Below are 21,569 nucleotides of genomic sequence, written 5' to 3'. Positions count from 1 at the left end.
CATCCACCACTTAGGCATCTAAGTCCTTCACTGCAGGGTTGCTCTCAATTCCCCAGTTTGCACTGATAGTGAGGGTTGCCCCGACCCAGCTGCAGGACCTTGCACTTGGCCTTGTTGAACTTCACAAGGTTTGCATGGGCCCTCTCCTCAAGCCTGTCAGGGTCCCTCTGGATGACATCCCTTCCCTCTAGCGAATCAAATGCACCACTCAGCTTGGTGTCATCAGCAGATTTGATCAGGGTAACTGATTGAATATTACTGGGTCTGGTTATTGCTGTGTTGGTTTTGTATTAAAGAACTCATTCTGGAAAAATGGCTGTGGTTTTAATCGCCTGCACAAGTAGCTATTTAAGTAACAAGTTAATAGTTCATATGAACCATATTAATTGGTTTACAAATGAAAAGGAAGCACAGTAATATTTAAAGACATATGTTAACCAAAAGATAAAAACGCATTTTTTTCCTTTTTTTTTTCTTTTTTTGTCTTTTTAGGATGAGAAAGATATGTTGCCTTTACATCAGTGGATTACAAAGGATTTTCAAAGTATTGGGTTTTCAGTTGAATGCTGTCTTCCAGGCATGTTCTTCCTTCTTTTGATCTAGTAATAAATAAAACCAAACAGTATTTTGTAATGTCATTATTCTAATTCCACAGTAAATAAATCATTTGAATATACTTCAAAGGTGCTGAGGAAGATCTGACATTAAGAACCTCCTTATATGTGTTATTATTCCACATACATGCTGATAAAGCTGATTGGGAGACAGCACTAAAAGTCCTGGATGAAGCTATTCAAGTTTTGCCTCAGACAAGACACAGGCTGTAAGTTGGTTGACCTATTTTTATTAGAATAAGCATCCTGATTCTTGAGAAGTATAAAACTCTGGGTGTTTTTTTATTTTGCATTGGGCAAATATTATGATTACTTTTTGTCAGCCTGTCAGTTCTTATAACAGAAAACACTGTTGTGTCTTTTTGATGAAAAAGACATATGTTGGCAGTGCTTCTTATCATTAATCTGTTCATAATATTTGTAAATTTCATTTTTTTAAAACTTGTTTATAAGTAGTATCTTACTTTTCCAAGAAAATGGTGCATGAAATGTGGGTATATAGCAGAAACTTTAATTTTCCTAGCTGTAAACCCATTTACGTTAAATGGAAACTAAATTATCTAGGCTACTGTTTACATAGTCTTATCTGAGTTCAAAGATTTATTCTCTTTTATGTCAGTTTATAAACTTCACATCTCTGTAAAGTTTATATGAACTGTGTATGAACTAGTATATCTATCCTACTCACAAAGTTACTTTACAGGTACAGATGCAAGTAATTTGCAGTTTGTTTGGTCTTTTTCTAGCCTGATTTTTAAACATATGGCTACAGCGAAGGCAAGATTGGGATGCAATTTTCTGATGGACATTCAGAAGTTCAGAGATGAAAGCGAAGATTATTTGTCACATATGTGGCGCCGTTTGGTAACAGTCTCCAGAAGTATTGTTGGACAGTTAAGCTGTTTTCAAAATGCAGTCATTGCTTTACAGGTTTGTCAGTTTTTACTATATATTCAAATGCTGATAGAATGATGCTTCTCAAGTGATTAGTGGGATTGCAAGTTCTGTGAAGTACATAACTGAACTGGTGGGAAGGCTAGATACTTGACCATTATAACTTTGAAATTGCTCTTCAGTTGGAAAACTGTGTATGGTTGCATCTTGGTATCCAGTAAAAGTTCAGTTGAGGCTTGCCAAAGAAAAATGTCTAAAAGTAGCCAATTGCAAGAAGTTTTGGTAAAGCAAAGAATTAACTGGTAGAGTTTTCTCTTACATTCTGTTTAGCTTAACTCTGATTATGTGACGTCAAACTGCTCACTGTCAATTTTTTTTTTTTGCTTCTGTTAAGACTATATTGAACTTTTGAATATAATTTTGATGGTTTACATCACCAAATACAAACAACCTCTTCCATTATTACTTTTATAGAAACAAGAAAATGAATGGCAGAAAGTTGATTATCTGCTGGAATTTGCTGAATGGTTATATTGTAAACAGTTTCCCCTCAGTGATGTCATTAAACCTCTGGACTGGGCAGTAGATCTCTTGCTATATAGAAAATTTTCCATGCAATCCTCACAAGCAGAAGGTAACTAAAAGGTGTATATCCTTCAGAGGAATTTCTCAGCAGCAAACACAAGGGACATTTTTAATTTACAACTTAGTTACCACAAAGAATGGCACCAGCTTGACTGTATTTTCTTCAGTATTCACTGTCATTTGATCAATGCTAGCTTAAATATATCTGTGAATTCTGTGTCATGCCATGGAGACCTACTCTCAGTCTTTTGGTGTAGTAAGACACAGCTCCTATCTGACAGAGGGGTTGCTGAGTTGTGAGAGGCTACCAGAAGGCAGTGCTAGGCAGTTTGTTTCAAATGCGTCCTCATGGAGGGCCAGATGTAACTGTAGGTAATGGTTTCTGTGCTAAAATTTGGGTAGCTATGTCCATTGCTCTTTCCTTGGCTTTATCTAGTATTTCAGGATTGAGTTTTCAAAAATTACTTTCAAAGGGATGTAGGTCTTCAAGTACTTATGTAACTGTGTAAAAATTCTTTGGTCCTTTTACTTTGTGTCCACTTGCAGTGGTGTGGACTCAGTGAACTATTTTGATAGGATACCTTATTATTTAATTGGGGAAAAAAGTATCTAATTTCTGGAACAATACTCTACTGTGTGGCATTAATCAACATCTGCTCTGCTTTTACTTTTGCGTGGACAGACAAGACAGATCAGACAAGTACTTCTGGTGTTTGCATTGAAAAAGGTAAATGTTCAGTGTCTCTAGTATCACATTTGATTAAAGTCACAGTAGCAATATTCTGTCCATACTTTTCTGTTAGTGGTTTTGTTGGTTTTTTTTTTACAGCCCTATGGTAATTTAAAGTTTGTACTTTAATGATCTTCCCACCCTGTTTCACATGGTTGCTTATGGTTACTGGACTTCTTACACTGCCTATGTTTCAAGAAATTTTTTACAAAACTTTTAATGGAAACTGAAATAATATAATAAGAAAAATTAGAATCAAATATAAAGCAGCCCAGGTTGGAAGGGATCTCAAAAGATCATCTGGTACAACCTTTTGTGGAAAAGGGAGCCTAGATGAGATCTAGCACCCTGTCCAGCTGTGTCTTGAAAACCTCCAATGAGATTGTTCCACTGATAGAATGTTCTCACTGTAAAAAATTTCTTTCTTATATCAAGATGAAACCTTTCCCGGTGCAACTCGTACCTGTTACCCCTTGTCCCCTCTGTGTGGCTTCTTGTGAAGAGAGAGCCTTTGTTGTCTTTGTAGCTGCCCTTTAAGTTGGAAAACTGTGATGAGGTCCCCCTGAGCCTTCTGTTCTCCACAGTGGAAAGACCTTAACTCTGTACGGTTTTCTTCATAGGGCAGGTTCTCCAGCCCTTTGATCATCTTTGTAGCTCTCCTTTGAAACCTTTCTGGTCTGTCTGTGTCTTTTTTGATCTGTGGGGACCAGAATTGGACACAGTACTCCAGCTGCAGCCTTACAAGCACTGAGTACAGTGGGTGAGATAGTCACATCCCTATCTCTGCTAGTAATGCCCTGCCAATGCAGCCCACGATCTGAATTGTCTTCATTGCTGTAACAGCAGACTGCCGACTCATGTTCAGCTTGTTGTCCACCAGGATCCAGGTTCTTTTCAGCAAGGCTGGTGCCCAGCTACGCAGATCCTGATCTGTACTGGGCTCTTTGGTTTTGTTGTCCTAGGTGCAGGACCTTCTGCTTGTCTTTGATAAACTTCATATAGTTCTTTCTAGCCCACTTTTCCAGCCTGTCCTGGTCTCTCTGTAAAGAAGGCTTTCCCTTCTGACGTGTCCACCTCACCACCCAGTTAGGTGTCATCAGCAAATTTGGTGAGGGTGCTTTCAGTCCCATCATCCAGATCATTTATGAAGATGTTAAACAGCATGGGTACCAATTCGTAGGGGACCCCACTTGTGACAAACTGGCAGCCTGAGCAAAAACCATTGATTACCACCATCTGAGTGCAGCCTGTTAGCCAATTTCCTACCCATCTCACAGACCACCTATCCCGTCTGTATCTTACCATCTGTATCATTTATTATGAAATGATAAAATTAATTTGTTGAACTGTCCCTTTCCCTAACTTTAGGGAAGTTAGCATGACTGTGTTAGTCATGCTCAGAATTCACTTGATTTGCCTGTTACTTTAATAACTTCATCTGTGACGCTCATTGGATTATGTGATGTTATGTTACTGCACTCTGCTTTATGTTGTAGAGCATCAATTTGAGGTTGAAAGAGAACTGTGTCTTTATAGTACTTCACTTTAACCTGAAAATCTGCTGAATTACTTGGGTTTGAGCTGAATTTCAAGCAGAGTTGGAGTTTCTGTAAAATGTCAGTGTTTACTGACAAATAACTAGAATTACACAGCACAAAAGAGCGGATTGAGTAGCAGAGTGTCTTCTGTTGTGCCATCAAGGGCCATTAAGATATCTCCTTACAGACACAGGGATGAGGTTGAGCTATATTCTACACTTAGCTGACATTGACCTGTCTGTAATTGGATTATTGCCCATTTCTGTTTTGGAAACGAGTGTTGGTCAAATACACTTCTTGAGGCTAGGCTACCGGTAGTTAGGACATGGTCTTTGGTCACCATAGAAACCACTATGTCAGGATCAAGATTCTTTATTCGCCTGCAACACTACTGAAGTGGCTGAAATAAATAAGGTAGACTGTCTTTCCCGCAGATTTATTTTCAAGAAGACATAGTTAAAGTGTGCTTGCAGTGCATTTCATTTCTGTGTCAGGCTTACATAATTTAATATACATAATGGTTACATTATTCATGGAAAACATAGTACAAGTAGCATTGCATCACCATAAGAACATCATCTTCAGTAGATGGATTTCCATTTTTCTGGGTTTTTTTCTATAAATATTTTCATTTTCAATTCAGAAATTTTAACTTATGAATACATTTTAAAAAAACTGTCACTGCAAGCATGTTGTTTGTTTTTTAACAGAAAAAAATACTATACTAAAATTTTCGCCTACAGAAAATTTGAAGATAGCCATTGGAGCAAATGATACCATGCCTCAAATTAATTTGGAAGATTTGAGTAATATTAAACAATTGGAAGCTTTGTTTAGAGCACAGACGTTAATGGCTTTAATTTCTGGTCATAGTTCTCCTTTTCATCAGCAGCACTGTTTGATGGCATATGCTTGTATCATCCGTATCTGGCAGGTGAGGTGAGATTACATTTGATTCGATTCAATTTGATTCGATTCTAATATGGCCAGTGTATTTCAAGTTATCTTGTGTAATTATGGTGTCAGCTATTCATTTGATGTTTTAACTACGTCTTTAGAATTTCCAGTTTTATGGTATAGTTAGTATATTTTCTCAGGTTTAAGGATTAAGCATGAAAATTGTTTATCACAGGAAAATAGAGAAGAGACATTAAGGATAAAAGCAGTGGCCCATAGTTTCTCTGGAGTATGTTCAAACGTTTTGTGCAAAAGGTTCTAAAATTTTGTGGTTTTAATTTGTTAAAGAATCTTAGTAGTGGCAGAATACGTGCTGAAGACATTGCTGACAGTTCTGAGGAACAGTATTACAGATGGACCTTCACTTAGGTTGAATCAAAAGAGCTGTCATTTGACTGAAGGGAACTGTGTGACATAGTTAAATTAAATTCAGATGTTGATTCATTTGTTATGTTATGAGAAAAAGTATAGACAGGCAGTGGTCACCGATTATTATTCTCTAATTACTTTTTCATTGTTACAGCATTTGAAATCAAACAAATCTATTTCATTTCTCATTGATATGAATGCCTAATTTAAATGGCTGTTGAGAATCATAGCAAAAATCATAGGAAAACAATTATACATTAAATATGAGTAAATCTTTGAAGGCACTAAATCTATACTTGATAATAGTAATGCCAGAAATCATTATAGAAACAATCTTAGTGCTATGGATGGGACATGTCAACTAGATTGATAAACTATAGCTTGTGCATAATTTTATTCCAGTTAGCTGTAAAAGCCTGCAATTTGTTACTCCTGTGGTAATTGTGATCAAGTTTTCATTGTGAAATCAGTTTAGACTCTAATATTTGATGGAAGACAGGAATTTGAAAAATAAAAATCGAATATTGATATTTTCAGATTTACATAAGCATAATTTTTAATATCCTGAACTTGATTGTCTGAGCTTCTTACTAGAGAAAAAACTTTCTGAAAGGACTATTACTGTTTGAATAAACTATTGAAAATTAAAAAAAATTAAGAGTTAATGCAGCTGTCAGTGTCAGCTGTAGGACAATGGAAGTAATTCTAAGAACTCATATGTACAGCTGAACAGTACTGTGAGAAAAAACAATAACCATGTGGCATTAAAGGAATGAAAGTACTACAGGACAGCTTAACCTTGTTTTGGAGTACAAAGTAAAGCAGACTTGACTGCAGTGTCCATTTCTAAAGCAGGCTCTCAAGTGTTAGGACTCCATAAATAACTCAGTAGAAGATATTAAGATGTTCTCTGAAAACCTGAATAATCCAAGGCAAATCAGCTGCCTCTGACAGTTTAAAAGACACGTTATCTTTAATTTGAAATTTTCACAAGTTGTACAGCATCCAAGATTATTTTTTTTTCATATTTTGTATTCTAGTCTTGATCCCTCCAGCAAAATATATTCATCTTCTCAAATTAATGTGTTTTTTTTATTTTAGGGAGGATCAGAAGCTGTGCTATTGCATGCACAGAGAAATTTTCAATGGATGCTTTTATATGCTTAAATATTTAGAAATTTTTTATATATAACATTCATTAGTAGCCTTATAGAAGCCTAATCCAGAAGGAGAACAGAGTGGCTCTTTGCAACCTTCCAGATTATTTTGATATGAAATTCATCCCTTGTAGAAGATAAAGCAATCTACACTAGCGGTTTAAAAAAAGAATTGAATTTGCAACTATATAGGTTAAAAAAGTAGCAGTAGTATTTATCATAGGAATGATGTCATCTTTTGACAGTTCAGCTGCTTAATTGCATTGTAATGATCATCCTAAATGCTTGTACAAATAATGCAAGCATCTAGGAGTCTTTGAAACTTTAGTTTTCTGAAGAAAGCTCTTACGCAAAACATAACATGGTATGTGACAGTTGTTAATAGCTGTAGGTAGTGACTTACAGTGAATAATAATTATTACTAGAAATTGACATTATTATTGAAAATTGAAAATAATTAACTGTAATTATTTTATTATCTAGGTATCATTGTCAGCATCAGGACCTATTACAAAAGTATTATCAAAGTCTTCACAACTTACAGCTCCTCAGAAGGTACAGTCAATAATTGCTCCTAAAAATGAGAAGGACAGACAGAAAAAGAAACAAGTAAGAACCCCTTTCCTGTGGAATTAAAACAATCATCTCTGTCTAAGAGATGTTTCTCTGGGCTGATTTGTTAAATAGTTCAGATGCTTTCCTGTAAAGCCTCTCATAACCTGTGAAGAATTTCTCCGTGAGTCTGTAGATCATACCTTCACTCTTGATCACATCGACCTCACAGGTCGTAAATTTACAGATACTTTTTTTTGTTGCATTGGTCAAAATACTGCTGTTTTGTAAAACCCACAGTCCAGAGGTCAAAAAAAGAAAACGACAAAACTTCAAAGGATATTAAGCAGATATGTTTTTTTTAAAATGTTAGCTGAATATATAGTACTAACAAGAATATTAATTTGGCCTCATAAATGTCCTTATTTTTTATTATAGGTTGAAGTTTCTATTGTGAAAGAGAAACCTAAAGGGAAAGGATCAGTTGATACCTTACCAGCAAATGTGGAAGAATGGGCTTATTATGACTGTCCCAATGAAATCAGAGATACTTTTAAACAGAAAACAAATAGTTGTGGTATTAACTGGGATAATTTCCCCAAACCTGTAAGTATATTCCTCAAAACTCTAGAGCATTTATTATTTAGGGAAAAAAATCAGTAACAGAGAACTATGTGGTGTTTTAGTTTTTCTGTCTGTGTGATAAAGAGTATGTTCAGACAGCTGTCAGAAATACTTTCTTGTCATAGTGTTCATTAATACTTCAAAAAGTGTGAGTCTGTCCTCTGCATTCTGAAATGAACTTAACTTACAGAATAAATTTATTGGCTTTCTGTGTACTTAGCTGCTTTTTCAGCTTGAAAGTTTGGGGGTTTGGGTTTTTTTTGGTAAAGTTTTGGACTGAAGATGTAATCATTAATTTAAAATTTATTCTGTACAAAATGATGTTTATACTGACTGAATTAAAAAAAAATTTTTTTCAGACTTGCACTTTGTATTTTATGGACCTTTTATCTAAAGAACTACAGAAAATTTTTTGCCCCCACTTGATTCTTCCCATCTTTCAGCTAGCTGAAGTTATTGCTAATGAAGTTGTGGAATGTAGAAGTCTGTCTGATCTCTATCGCCTTCGGTTTGTATCCTTCATTTATTTTAAATAGAAGAGAAACTGAATGGAGTGGACCATCCATTAATATTTCACTAAATAGTAACAAGGCTTTAAGTGACTTATTGTTTTATATTTGTAATATTTTTTATTTCTTTTCATTCCTTTTTTTATACATTTTAATAGAATTTTGATGAATTGGTTTGCTTGTGGAATTAAAGCCACTAAGTTTATCTGGTACTAAACATAATCTCCACGAGGAAAGGTGTACAAGATTATAAACTCAAGCCACTTTCATGTGAATAATTTTTGAAATGCCTTATTGTCACTTCACTGAAAAAAGCAAAGTCCAAAAAAATGTCAACAAAAGTGTTATCTTTTAAATATTCAAAAGGCAGATGCCCATCTTGCATCAAAAATATATTGTCTTTAGCTTAAGAACCCAAATAAGTATCCCAAATAAGTGCATTCTCTTTTATAGAGATTTGCCTTTGTAACCAAAATTCTTTTATTTTTATGGTTGATTAGCCCTAAAAGTTTTGGTTCAAAAATATTTAATATTCACGCAATGACAAATTATTGCTGTTTTAGTTAAAACATTTCATCATGCTTTTTTGAAATGTGTTGCATAATGTTTGCTTAATAATTAACAGTTATAAGCAATAATTGTTTGCTTAGTTCCTGATAGTTTGTGAAATGCCACATAATGTGTTTTTAAAATGCCTGAAACTGATCCCACGTAACAGAATAGATAAATACTCATTTCTACAAATGTATGGTGTTTATCTGGATTGCCAACTGGTTACTGAGTTACTGTCTTACCAGACTAAAAGTGATTTACTAATAGGAAATTAATTTGCAGCCAAGCCTTGCCAGGCAAATTTTTTGTTGACTCCTCAAGATTTGTTTTTATTTCATGGTATTTTATTTATATCTATGACCTGATATTTATATATGATCAGATAGGTGTACATGAATATATTACTCATTATTCGATACAGAAAAGTAGGTTAGGACATACATATGTATGGGGCTTTTTGCATGCTGTAGTGAGACCATATTATAAATATTTTTGTACTTTTACCACATCATTTTTGCCACTATATTGGAGAGATATGGGTTTAATGGATGGACTGGGGATATCGGTGGATGCCGCATCATTGGAAGTGTTCAAGGTCAGTTGGACAGGACTTTGAACAACATGCTCTAGTGGAAGATGCCCCTGCCCATGGCTGGAGGGTTGGACTAGATGATCTTCAAAATGTGCCTTCCAACCCATACCATTCTATTATTCTATGACCTCTGTCAATGGGTAATTTCAACTACTGCATTTCCTCCTTTTTTTATTTAAAATTTTTGTTATCGCCAATATTAATCAAGACATAAGAAGTTAGGATTGACAAGTGTGGAATGGATGCTTTTTATATATAATGTGTTTATATGAAGCAACATATGAAAGATTCTGATTGTTTCTTAAACAGTTTTTCTTTTTATTCTTAGAATTGCCCTGATATGTTCAGACCTAAAACTGAGTCAGGCATCTTTGTATCATGAGAAAGCTGCTGGAGAAGCATACATTAGTGAATTAGAACAAGCAATGTATGTATTTTCGCTACAGAGGCTGTATTTAGTTGGGATTTTTTTCCCTACAGTTGATGTGTTGTTGGGGGGGAAAAAAAAATTATTAAAAAACATGATCTCTTAACACAAATTTGGTGTATTAGCTGTGCCCTAAAATTCTGTGCATGATTGTTTGATCTATCCACAGAATGAGTGTATGGTGAAGATGCCTAACACACTAACACTTCATTATGAAATACTTTTAAAATATACTTGAATTTACTTTTTCTTTCTTGTGATTTAGGTGTAGGCAAGAGATTGCACTGAAAAAAGGAAAAGAAGTACATACTAAGACAGAAGAAAGAAAAACATTTTTTGAAAATGCTCAGCTGAATCATAGTAGGGTTGAGAATATCCCTACTTCAAGTGAAAAGGTTTTCATTTCTATTCCAGTTTCTTTAATAAATTACTCTTCACTTTTTATTTTAATATACTTGTGTCGTGGTTTAACCCCAGCCAGCAACTAAGCACCATGCAGCTGCTCACTACCCCCCCCCCCCCCCAGTGTGATGGGGGAGAGAATTGGAAAAAAGAAGTAAAACTCATGGGTTGAGATAAGAACAGATTAATAGAGCAGAAAAGAAGAAACTAATAATGATAATAATAACAATAATAAAATGACAATAATAATAATAAAAGGATTGGAATATACAAGTGATGCACAATGCAATTGCTCACCACCCACTGACCGATGCCCAGTTAGTTCCTGAGCAGTGATCCCCCCCAGGCCAACTCCCCCCAGTTTATATACTGGGCATGGCATGACATAGTATGAAATATGCCTTTGGCCAGTTTGGGTCAGCTGTCCCGGCTGTGTCCCCTCCCAACTTCTTGTGCCCTTCCAGCCTTCTTGCTGGCTGGGCATGAGAAGCTGAAAAATCCTTGACTTTAGACTAAACACTACTTAGCAACAACTGAAAATACCAGTGTGTTATCAACATTATTCTCATACTGAACCCAAAACACAGCACTATACCAGCTACTGGGAAGACAATTAACTCTATCCCAGCCAAAAGCAGGACAACTTGCTAGTTTGTTTTTAAATAATTTTATACTTGAGAAATACATGAAGATAAAAAATCATTAAAAATGCATACTACTTAAATTATACTGGCAGGCATCAGCTGAATGTGAGCTGGGTTTGCCTGGCATGTTATTTATATTGTGGAACAACAAAAACAGAATCTGTATTCGTACAAAGTAAAACTACTTCTCTACAAATGGAATTTAGCACTAATGCAAATTGGTGGAAAAGACTGAGAAGGAAAAAAGACATTGTATTTGCTCTTGGTCTGCTTTCTCTTCTTCCTCTCTCTATTATATCACTAAATACTGTTTTGCTCCCTCTTATACATTATTTTAAAGGCATGCAAATATTTCAGTTCTGTCTTTTCTATCTCTTCTTTAGGAAAGAATTGCCTTACTGATATTCTTAAAGCTTACCTCTACTTTCCTCTTTATTATGGCAATTCTGTCCTTGTTTGCATCATGTCATTTTACTCTCTTTGTATATTTTTCCATTCTTCTACATGTAAAATATATTTTTTCTAATTACTAATCCCTCTCAAGTCACCTCTTTTAGCTCTTGCAAATAGTTTTTCTCTTTGATTGTTTTAGTTATTACCAAGAATCCACTTATTCACGACAGTAGCAGATCTGAAGTAGTTAATCTGTTCTAAAATTAATTTTAATAGTATAAACTTATGAGTTGAATGCCTTTTGAGCATTATAAAATCCAAATCTCACAGTGAACCTGTTTTTCCTGTAGTATAACGCTGAATTTTGAAGTTAGAAAATAGATTTGGACTGTGGCATGTATCAAGAATTTAATATGATAATTAATAACAATTTTTATTCTATCTAGTTTAGTTTTGAAATTTATGAAAGTGTAATATTTTGTTATTTTTCAGGTTTTTGAGTTAAATGCGGTAACAGGAAAAGGACTGAGTGCACTTTCTTTCCCTTACTTGTGGATAGAAAAAGCTGAAGTACTAATTCAGCTAGGCTTGTACCAACCAGCAAGATTTCTCCTTTCAGAGGCCCATGCTGCAACTCAGGTACATCAGAAATAAAATAGAAAAAGAAACATGAATAAAATGTGTAGGAAAAATGTTCATTTTGATGCAGTTGTTTCTCATAATAGTAATCAAATTGCAAAGCCAAACCTTCCCCCTGCCCCACCCCAAACCTATGTCATTTGAGGTTCAACACATATAGGGCATACATTTAAAAATATGGCATGTGAGTCCAACTTTATGGGAATTGTCTGAAAATTGTTTCAACTTGTGAAGTAATGTCAGCATCTCTGTCTGCTTTGCAGTGACCTTGGAAGATGTACGTATATCCAAACCTTGTTTGTTAGAATAGTTTAGGGACATTCAAGATTTGCTCATAAGAGAGAGAGCATTTAGCTCCATCCTTTCAATATTTTGATCATTTGAAAGTCTACTTACATAATTTTGAATTTCATTATGGTTTTAGTGCTAACTGTGTTTTGATAAACAGCTACTGACACTGAAATTATGATTTAGAATTCTGGCAGATCTGAGATAAGCATCCATATGTTCTATCAAACAAATTCACATCGTCTCATTATTATGAAGAGTTTACATTAAAGATACTCTTCCTATATCTACCATTCTCCATGATAGCTCTCTTCTTGGTTATACGGGTTACTGAAACATAATTATTGCAATAAATCCTTTACTTTTAAAAAAATGTAATTGTTATCCTGTTATTCCACATAATAATTTTTCTTATGTAAGTAAAAACTGCCTATGTATGTATAGCATGAATCATGAATCCTCTTAAAAATAATATATGAATAATATATTTATTATAATATATGTCTCTTATTAAAGCATGAATTTAGTATTGTACATAGAGAAAAGTTCAAAAGACATTAGGGACAAAAATAATTTTAATGATATAACTTCTTACTAGTATCCTGTATGTCTGCATGCTAGTATACTATCTATACTGTATACTATATTTGTCTGTTGTATACTGCTAGTGTATAGTTTATAACTAGCATCTAGTAGCATTGTAAATTTACTGGCACTCTAGTGTGTCTAGTTCCCAGTTCACTAAAAAATTTTTCATCATCACATTTCTTCATCAGATACTGACAAATGATAGCAGATATATACATACTAAATAATAGCAGAAAAATAGCTTATTTGACTTGTGGGGTATAAGATATGGGAATATAAAGAAATATAAAGTATATTTGAAGATTTGAAGTTCTTGATATGAAGTAGACACTTTATGGTTTTGGAAAAAACAAAGTAGTATAAGGAGTGACTAAGAAATTCTACAGATAATTAGGGAAGTACCATTTGCTTCTTATTTCTGTGCCTATTCATAAGTTTAATCTAAAATATGAATAGAAATAAATATGAATAGGAGTAGTGGATCTTTTGTATATAGGTCACATATCTCTCTTTCTAGGAATTGAGGGCCCTGTATGATGTGTCAAGGTGCTTGTACCTATTTGCTGTATTGGCTAACCTGGAAAGAAACCATGGACAAGCTAAAGCATTCCTTGAGAAAGCACAGCTTCTAGGAGGAAATGAACAGTTTTGGTACAACAGTACTCTTAGTCTAATAGATGCAATCCTAGAGGAAGAGGGGGAAGGAAAATGGAGCATGGTAAGGAAGTTTTTTGGGTTTGGTGGTTGTTTTTTTTTGCAGAAGTGGTGCCTCTCAGTGAAGAGAATTGTTACAGCCTTTGCATTTCAATAAAAGCAAAAATAGATGTTAAATTCAGTTGATGTTGTTTTCTCTGTTGTGCATTCAACAAACATTAATTACAGATTCCAAACAGATGCAGGCCAGTAGGAATGAGATTTTACCCACAGAAGGTTAGGATATTTTTATGATAAACTGTATATTCTTCTATTGAAATAAGAGCAATTGTAATCTAGTACATGTAGCTAAATCACAGAGATCTGATTCTCTTGGTTAGAATGCGTTTGTACTCGGACAATTCTGTTGACTTTCATGTGTTCATTATCCATATTTAATAAAGATTATAACTTTCAATATTATTTCCTAGTATGCACTTCCTTTTCGAATATTTCATATAGTCTTACAAATATTATTTCTAGATTATTGAAAGATCCTGCTGTAAGTATAATATATATATTTATTTAAAAAATTTTCCTATTTGACCCTTAACATTAAAATATCCATTTACTGTTCAACCCTTAACTTTCATGAGTTTCAGCATAAATATAATCTTGTTGTGTCTGTGATGATCTGTCCTTTATTGATAATCTATGCGATAATCTATGATTTGGGCTGAACTCACTTTTACAATCGTTGAAGGACAAAATACCTGGTTACCAGTGACAGTATTTACTAAGGTTTTACCAGTATAGCTATTAATGGAATGTGTGAGGTGGTTTTTTTTTTACCTCCACGTCTGACCAACATGACTGTAGCAGCAAAATTTTTTAATAAGGACAAATCTGTAGATGAGGTTTTGAGCATCATTTAAGGGCTTTTTCATTCAAAACTATTAGTTGGAGACTTCTTTTACATCCCCAGCTGGCAAAACTGTAATAGTGTAACGTTGACTTGTTAATTAATATGCTAGTCACCGTATTTAAGGATGCAGGAATCTGTCCCGAAGAGGATGCCTGTGAAATACAGAATCAAATGACTATTTAGGTTAGAGGTCATCTGGTCTAACCCCAGGCAAAGCAGGGGAAATTTTGAAGTGAAATCTGACCTTATTGCTGAATCAAATTGCTCTGGGCCATATATGGTCACTTTTCAAATGCCTCCAGAATGCAGATTCCACAACCTTTCTGGGCCTTTGTTATCTGCACAACACCCCCCACCCCACCAAAAAAAAGTTATTATGAAGGTGGCCAAACACTGGAACATCTGTTCAGAATTACACTGGAACATCTGTTCAGAATTCCCCGTTTTTCCAGGTTGGGTCTGTTGCCCCTCATTCGTTTGCTGTGTATCTCTAAGATGAGTCTGGCTCCAACTTCTCTCCTTGTGTGTATGTGCTCCATTGACTTATCAAATCAAAATATCTAAATATGATCATAACTCATGCTTTCTAGACTTACATACAGTTGTCAAGAATCAGTCATCTTGGGGACTGTTAGGGAAAGATACTAAACATGTTCTGCACAAAATTTAAGCTTTCTAAATGAATGTTTAATGTTATACACAGACATTTAAAATAGAATTATGAAATTTCTGATGTTACCTGCAGGCTTGTGAGATACTGGAACACACTGTAAATGTGCTCAGATCTACTTTACTGAAGAGACCTAACAGACAGTCAGAGTTGGGCTTTATAATTGCATCCCTTGAAGCCAGGTAACTGTCTTTTCATTAAAATATGCCCAGCCTCTACTATGCAGCTACATTGCAAATATATGGTGATTTTTACCATTAATCTTTTTTTTTTAGTGTGATGCATTGTGTGGATGCTCAAATATTTTTCTTCTAAGTAGTTTATGTTTATTCTTTTTTTTTTAAATTTAAATTTCCTTTCCAATTTCTTCATTCTTGTATGTAGCCCTACTACCTGTTAAGTTAGTAAGCTTGTAAGCTATTGTGCATAGTTTGTGGTGTAGGTTGCCCAAAGGAGCAAGATACATTTGCCCATGCAGTGATATCTGAGCACAGATATTAACACAACACTGTTGTAGTCTGCAGTACTGACCTACTTCTCTCCTCACCATGATCCAAGAAGTCTTTTTATGGTGAAACTAAATAATGATTCTGGTTACATTGAAATCTAAGCACAGAGCTTAAAATGTGTTGGTAAAAGGAGAGAAGTATATAACATTTATACTTTCTTCTCTTTCCAGAAATGTGAAACTTTTGGATTAGAAAGGGAAGACTAATAGTCTCCTAAGTTCAACTATATTTACAAGACTGAGTAGGCCTAAGCAGTTTGAATAATTAGATACGTCCAACAAGTGACACTTCAATTCTAATCTGAAAACACAATATTTTGATTTTTTTTCAGGACCTACTATAATTAGTAAACCACAGATTTAAAGAATGAAGTGGCTTTTTCTAGATTTCTTATAATTTAAAGGAGAGCAGAGAGAAATAGGTCAGTTTTCAAACACAGCCTGTACTTTCTGACTGCTATCTTGTACTTAATTTTTATCCCTAGGAAAACACTTATTCAGATACGTTTTACCCAAGTTTGTATGACAATTAATGCTGAGTCTTGTCAGTTGCCACATATGCTACAGGAATCTTACAATAAATTAGTTCAAATTGAGAAGGACTTCTTTCATTATGGGCATAAAAACTGCAGTGCTGAGATACTGCTAGAATGTGCAAATATTCACAGGTAAGATTATACATCTGATGAAAAATTTTATGTATGTTTAACTAGACCATGAAGTGTACTGCTTACATTTCTATAGTCTAATTAAAGATGGAAAAGAGCAGATAATATTGTCAGGTTTTATATCTTGGTGCTACACATCTATTTGCATTCTTGATGTGTTCTGTATTCAGAAAGATACAGTAGAATCAAAAATTCTTTTCACTGAAGGCAGAGTTAATCTTACATGGTACTACTGATTTTTGTACTGGTTTTGAGGTCAAAACAAAGTATCAAGGTCTCTAAGTCAGCTTTTTGTCTTCCCATTTGTAAAGGCATTTTGGCAGCCATGCCAGTCATTCTCAAGTATTTATAGGCTTTTACAATTCTTTCTGTTGAAATGGTTCTCTAGAAATTGCTGTAATAACAAAAGGGTAAAACACAGTATGCCTTGACTCCCAGCTGTTTCCAAGACGTCCCTGTAAAACAATTGAGGTATGTCTTGTACCTAGCTATTCTGCCATTTTGTTCCTGGTGAATACATACTCTAGAATATTATCTGCCTTTCTTCTCTTTGTGTCTTGGCATCTTCTTGCACTGCAGCAGTACAGTTCCAAGAATAAGACCTTGAAAAAATAATGTGTGAAAATTCGCTTTTCCTATTTGAACATTTAGAAAACACATGTACAAAATTAATCTATCAATTAATCTAGTTAATCTATGAACCTAATTTATTAATCTAATTATTTTATTATATATGTTCAAAAGTGTTGATACCATAAAAATAAACACTTTCTTACATTAGTTCCTTTGGTTTTTATGTTGGTTTTTTTCAGGATGATTGCCAAGCAGGAAAGAAACGAGGAAGAAAAACATAGTCACTATCTGAATGCTTATAACTTAGCTCAGAGAGCAGTATCCAAAACAGAGGAAGTGTTTCATAATGTTTGTAGCTTATTTGGAGTTAATGAGGTATGGAGATATATTTTTTTTTTATTCATGGAAAAGAAATCTGATTTAGTTGTACTATTCACTCATTCTTGCATGATTCCTGGAAGCCCCAAATGAGATTATCTTCCTGTAATGATAGGCATTGTTTGAATATAGAAGGAAACATCGCATGTCAAAAGAATTTACAGTCTAAAAAGGAAAGAAAAGAAGCAGAAATGAGAGGATTTGTGTGGTCTCTGTCAATTTTATTTAATTCTAAAATTTATCTAATAGCTACAAAAGAAAAAGTCTAAACGTGGGGATATTTTTGATTCTCTAAATACCTCACAGGTTTAAAATTCTCCACATTAAAGTGTTTATTTCTCAGAAGAAAAAAAAAAGTTACACAGAACATTATAGAATCATAGAATGGTTTGGGTTGGAAGGGACCTTAAAGATCATCTCGTTCCAACCCCCCTGCCATGGGCAGGGACACCTTCCACTAGCCAGCTTGCCCAAAGCCCCATCCAACCTGGCCTTGAACACTTCCAATGATGGGGCATCCACAACCTCTCTGGGCAACCTGCTGCAGTGCCTCACCACCCTCACTGTGAAGAACTTCTTCCTTTTATCTAATCTAAATCTATCCTCTTTCAGTTTAAAGCCATTAGCCCTTGTCCTATCACTACATGTCCTTGTAAAAAGTCCCTCCCCAGCTTTCCTGTAGGTCCCCTTTAAGTACTGGCAGGCTGCTATAAGGTCTCCCTGGAGCCTTTTCTTCTCCAGGCTGAACAACCCCAACTCTCTCAGCCTGACTTCGTGGGAGAGGTGCTCCAGCCTTCTGATCATATTGGTGACCCTCCTCTGGACTCGCTCCTTCTTTATGTTGGGGGCCCAGAGCTGAACGCAGTACTGCAGGTGGGGTCTCACCAGAGCGGAGCAGAGGGGGAGAATCACCTCCCTCCACCTGCTGGTCACGCTTCTTTGGATGCAGCCCAGGGTACGGTTGGCTTTCTGGGCTGCAAACGCACATTGCCGGGTCATGTTGAGCTTCTTGTCAGCCAACACCCCCAAGTCTTTATCCAGAGAGCTGCTCTCAATCCATTCTCTGCCCAGCCTGTATTTGTGCTTGGGATTGGCCCAACTCAGGTGCAGGACCTTGCACTTGGCCTTGTTGAATTTCATAAGGTTCACACAGGCCCACCTCTCAAGCCTGTCAAGGTCCCTCTGGATGGCATCCCTTTCCTCCAGCGTGTCGACCGCTTGGCATCATCGGCAAACTTGCAGAGGATGCACTCAATCCCACTGTCCATGTTGCTGACAAAGATGTTAAAACACCACCAGTCCCAATACTGACCCTATATAAATAAAGAAAGCCTGTCTTCAAAATAGTGTATTTTGGGTAATGAAAGCCTGCAGCCTACTTTGCTGGTGTGTACCATTATTATACTCTAGCATCCAGCTTTTTTTTCTGCTTTGCCTTTTTTAAAGAGCAAGTATTTTTGTGCAGCTACCAAAACCATTAATATTAAAATTCTGGTTCTATGTACACATTTGCAACTCCTTTGGAATTAGGTATTTGTAACAGGTACATTAAACATGAAGAACAAAAACCCAACTGGTCTTTTTCTATGCAGCTGCTTTGATTGCTTTTTAATATATTTGACATTGAAGTTTTTCTTTTAAGTTATTTAAATATCTTCATAGCAGTATCTCTGATCTATTGAGGTGATATTGTGAAAATGTTTGCTTTTTAGTTAAAAGAAATAAAACATTCTATCTTCTTATCACTAAATTTGCAAAAATATTCAAAATTAGAATTCTACTTTCCTTTCTTTTGTATTTCAGACTACAAATATTAGTATCCCATTAATGAGGCAACTAGCTAATAGGAAAATAAATCTTGTAGAAATTCTTTTGGATATTTTTCATCTTGTTATAACTGAGAAAAAACTTAAAGAAGTGGGAGAAGCATCATCTCACGAAATTGTGAAGGCATTCATCAGGGGAACTATTGAAGATGGTGCAACAGAACAGGTAATACAAAGTATTTAGTCCTATGATTTGCATATAACAAAGTTTCACAGGGATGTTTTCCATAGCAGGACTTCTTCCACTGCTGAGGAAACAGGTCCCCAGACTATTCATGTAGTTTCGCAGCAAAGAAAATTCCAGTGTGTGTTTTTTGTCTTGGGGATGGTTTATTGGATTGTTTTGTTTTGTTTTGTTTTCTCAGAAAGATGTTGTTTCTTAAATGCAGAGACATAAAACCCACTAAGACTAGCAAGGAAATTACTTGAGGCTTTGTAATTGATGGCAGGGGAGGCATGGTTTGCATTATTGTCTCTTCTTTTTAAAACAGTTGGTTTTAAGCAGGACCGCCTAACTGAGCTGATGAATAAGAACAATAAGACATGCCCCACTGGAACAGAGCAGTAATTCTTGCCTGTTATTCTGTCTCTGACAATGACAATAGGAGATGCTGTTACAGGAAAGCATAGTAGCCTCACCATTCTCTGCAGTACTCTCCCCTTATCCCATGTTTTCCTCAGGACTGATTGTTGTTTGCTTATGGACGTTACAGTGTAGGTTTTTTTAATCAATTGTTAATGAATTTGTATATCTATTAAAGACAGCTAGTTCATAGTTGAAAGTGTAATCACATTTAACAAATGTGTTTGTATGTAAATATATATGTGTTACATTTTTTTAAAGAAGTATATTTCTGTATGCGTGGGTATATATGAGCAAATAAACATAAATATGTATTTTACCAGGATTGGAAGCATATGGAATGCACTGTGGGTCATATTACACTGGCTCAGTTAGCAAACATACAGAATCTTTGTAAAGGCTGTCCTGACATCAAATCCAAATACCTGTATCTCACTGGAAAAACTCTTCATTTACTTGCCATTAATATAGATCCTGTACATTCAGAGATTTACTGGAAGCCAAATGTTATGGTATGCATTCTTTTCTCCATTTAAATTCATTCTTGTGTGTAAAGTTTGTCTGCCACAATACTTTTTCTGTATATACTTGTATACTACTACTCTTTATTTAGAGCTAGGTTTTACATATTGCATGCAAGCCATAATAGAAATGAATATACTAAACTAAGTAATTTCATAAAAATGCTTCTGCCTACATGCCATCCTCATGTAGATAATTTTTTAATTCATTCCTGAGATATGCTAATTACAATGTTTTCAAAAGAGAAGTAAAAAAATTCCTTGAATGCCTTAAAGGTCTACGTAGGCTGGTCTCCAAATCCATGCAAACAAGAAGTAGATTAAAAGTTCAGATTTGTAAGTTCCTTTTGTGTTGTAGTAAGAACACCATGTAAGAAAAGGAAAGTTGATTGAGTTATTATAAATTCAGTGATGAATTAAAGTGTTCAGAAGAAATTTAACTGAGGACAAATATCAGAAAATAAAAAACTTAGAGGTTATATGGGGGGCCTTTTTAGTTTCTATTAGTCATATTGTCATCATAACATATTAAGAAATTTTTATGCCTGATAATATTGCTAAATCTTTCACTATCAAGGGATTCATATAGTGAGATGATTTAAGATGAGTTCCATTTTCACCTAGACTTTCACAAAAGAAATGAAGCCAGCCATGCTTAATGGAATGATTAATTATTCTTTTCTTATACTGTGATGAGTAGGAAGAAGCTAAATCAGACATCGCAAAAACTTCCCTGACTTCAGCAGAATGCAGTGAACAGGAAGTGAGAGACAGCAGTTTACTGACTAATAGATGTCAATATGATAAGTATAGGAGGAAAATACAGGCATTAAAGGTATATTAGTGTATGTGCTTGCATTAGAATTTGAGTGCTTCCTTTTTATGGAATAATAGCCACCTTACCTTATCAGTTCTGTTTGAAGTGATAATGGAAATGTCTGTAACATAAATTTGATCTTACAAAAGAAAAAAAATCTCCAAAGCACTCCCCCAAAAACTGCTTTCCATCGCTACTCTGCTGTCCAGTTCTGTCCTGCCCCTCAAAACATGCTGTGGGAGCTCCTGATGGAGCATTCCCAGTTGCTCCCAGAAAGAAATAATTTCTCCTTCAGTGGTTTGCCTCTGATTGAGCATGTAGCAGCCAGGACAAGAAGAACAGGCAGCTTTCTCTCGCTTCACAGACATGCCTTTCTAAGGGAGCATAACATTTTGCAGGCTGGGAACAAAGAA

At 35.1% G+C, this 21,569-nt stretch overlaps 1 protein-coding gene across 13 annotated transcripts in view; it reads left to right on the top strand.

The window, feature by feature from the left end:
* Positions 1-21,569, top strand: part of CFAP46 (cilia and flagella associated protein 46) — a 99,073-nt gene that overhangs the window by 51,312 nt on the left and 26,192 nt on the right. For 10 of the 13 annotated variants that reach the window (XR_012650197.1, XM_075026667.1, XM_075026662.1 and 7 more), the window contains 19 exons: positions 493-577; positions 685-823; positions 1,361-1,544; positions 1,983-2,142; positions 2,776-2,820; positions 5,072-5,295; positions 7,328-7,453; positions 7,835-8,002; positions 8,380-8,528; positions 10,002-10,100; positions 10,366-10,495; positions 12,032-12,178; positions 13,572-13,772; positions 15,358-15,464; positions 16,276-16,458; positions 17,271-17,406; positions 19,213-19,401; positions 20,142-20,330; positions 21,040-21,174. Coding sequence is in view for 12 of the 13 variants with exons in the window: in XM_075026667.1 (XP_074882768.1) it covers positions 493-577; positions 685-823; positions 1,361-1,544; positions 1,983-2,142; positions 2,776-2,820; positions 5,072-5,295; positions 7,328-7,453; positions 7,835-8,002; positions 8,380-8,528; positions 10,002-10,100; positions 10,366-10,495; positions 12,032-12,178; positions 13,572-13,772; positions 15,358-15,464; positions 16,276-16,458; positions 17,271-17,406; positions 19,213-19,401; positions 20,142-20,330; positions 21,040-21,174 (2,796 nt within the window). In the remaining variant the exon portion in view is untranslated. The remainder of the gene's footprint in view (positions 1-492; positions 578-684; positions 824-1,360; positions 1,545-1,982; positions 2,143-2,775; positions 2,821-5,071; positions 5,296-7,327; positions 7,454-7,834; positions 8,003-8,379; positions 8,529-10,001; positions 10,101-10,365; positions 10,496-12,031; positions 12,179-13,571; positions 13,773-15,357; positions 15,465-16,275; positions 16,459-17,270; positions 17,407-19,212; positions 19,402-20,141; positions 20,331-21,039; positions 21,175-21,569) is intronic. The other 3 variants (XM_075026666.1, XM_075026665.1, XM_075026671.1) reach the window with 3 other exon arrangements.

This window comes from Buteo buteo, chromosome 4 (assembly GCF_964188355.1).
Source record: "Buteo buteo chromosome 4, bButBut1.hap1.1, whole genome shotgun sequence".
NCBI lineage: Eukaryota > Metazoa > Chordata > Aves > Accipitriformes > Accipitridae > Buteo > Buteo buteo.
The sequence above is the reverse complement of the archived record's forward strand: the minus strand, read 5'-3'. Positions and strand labels throughout refer to the sequence as shown.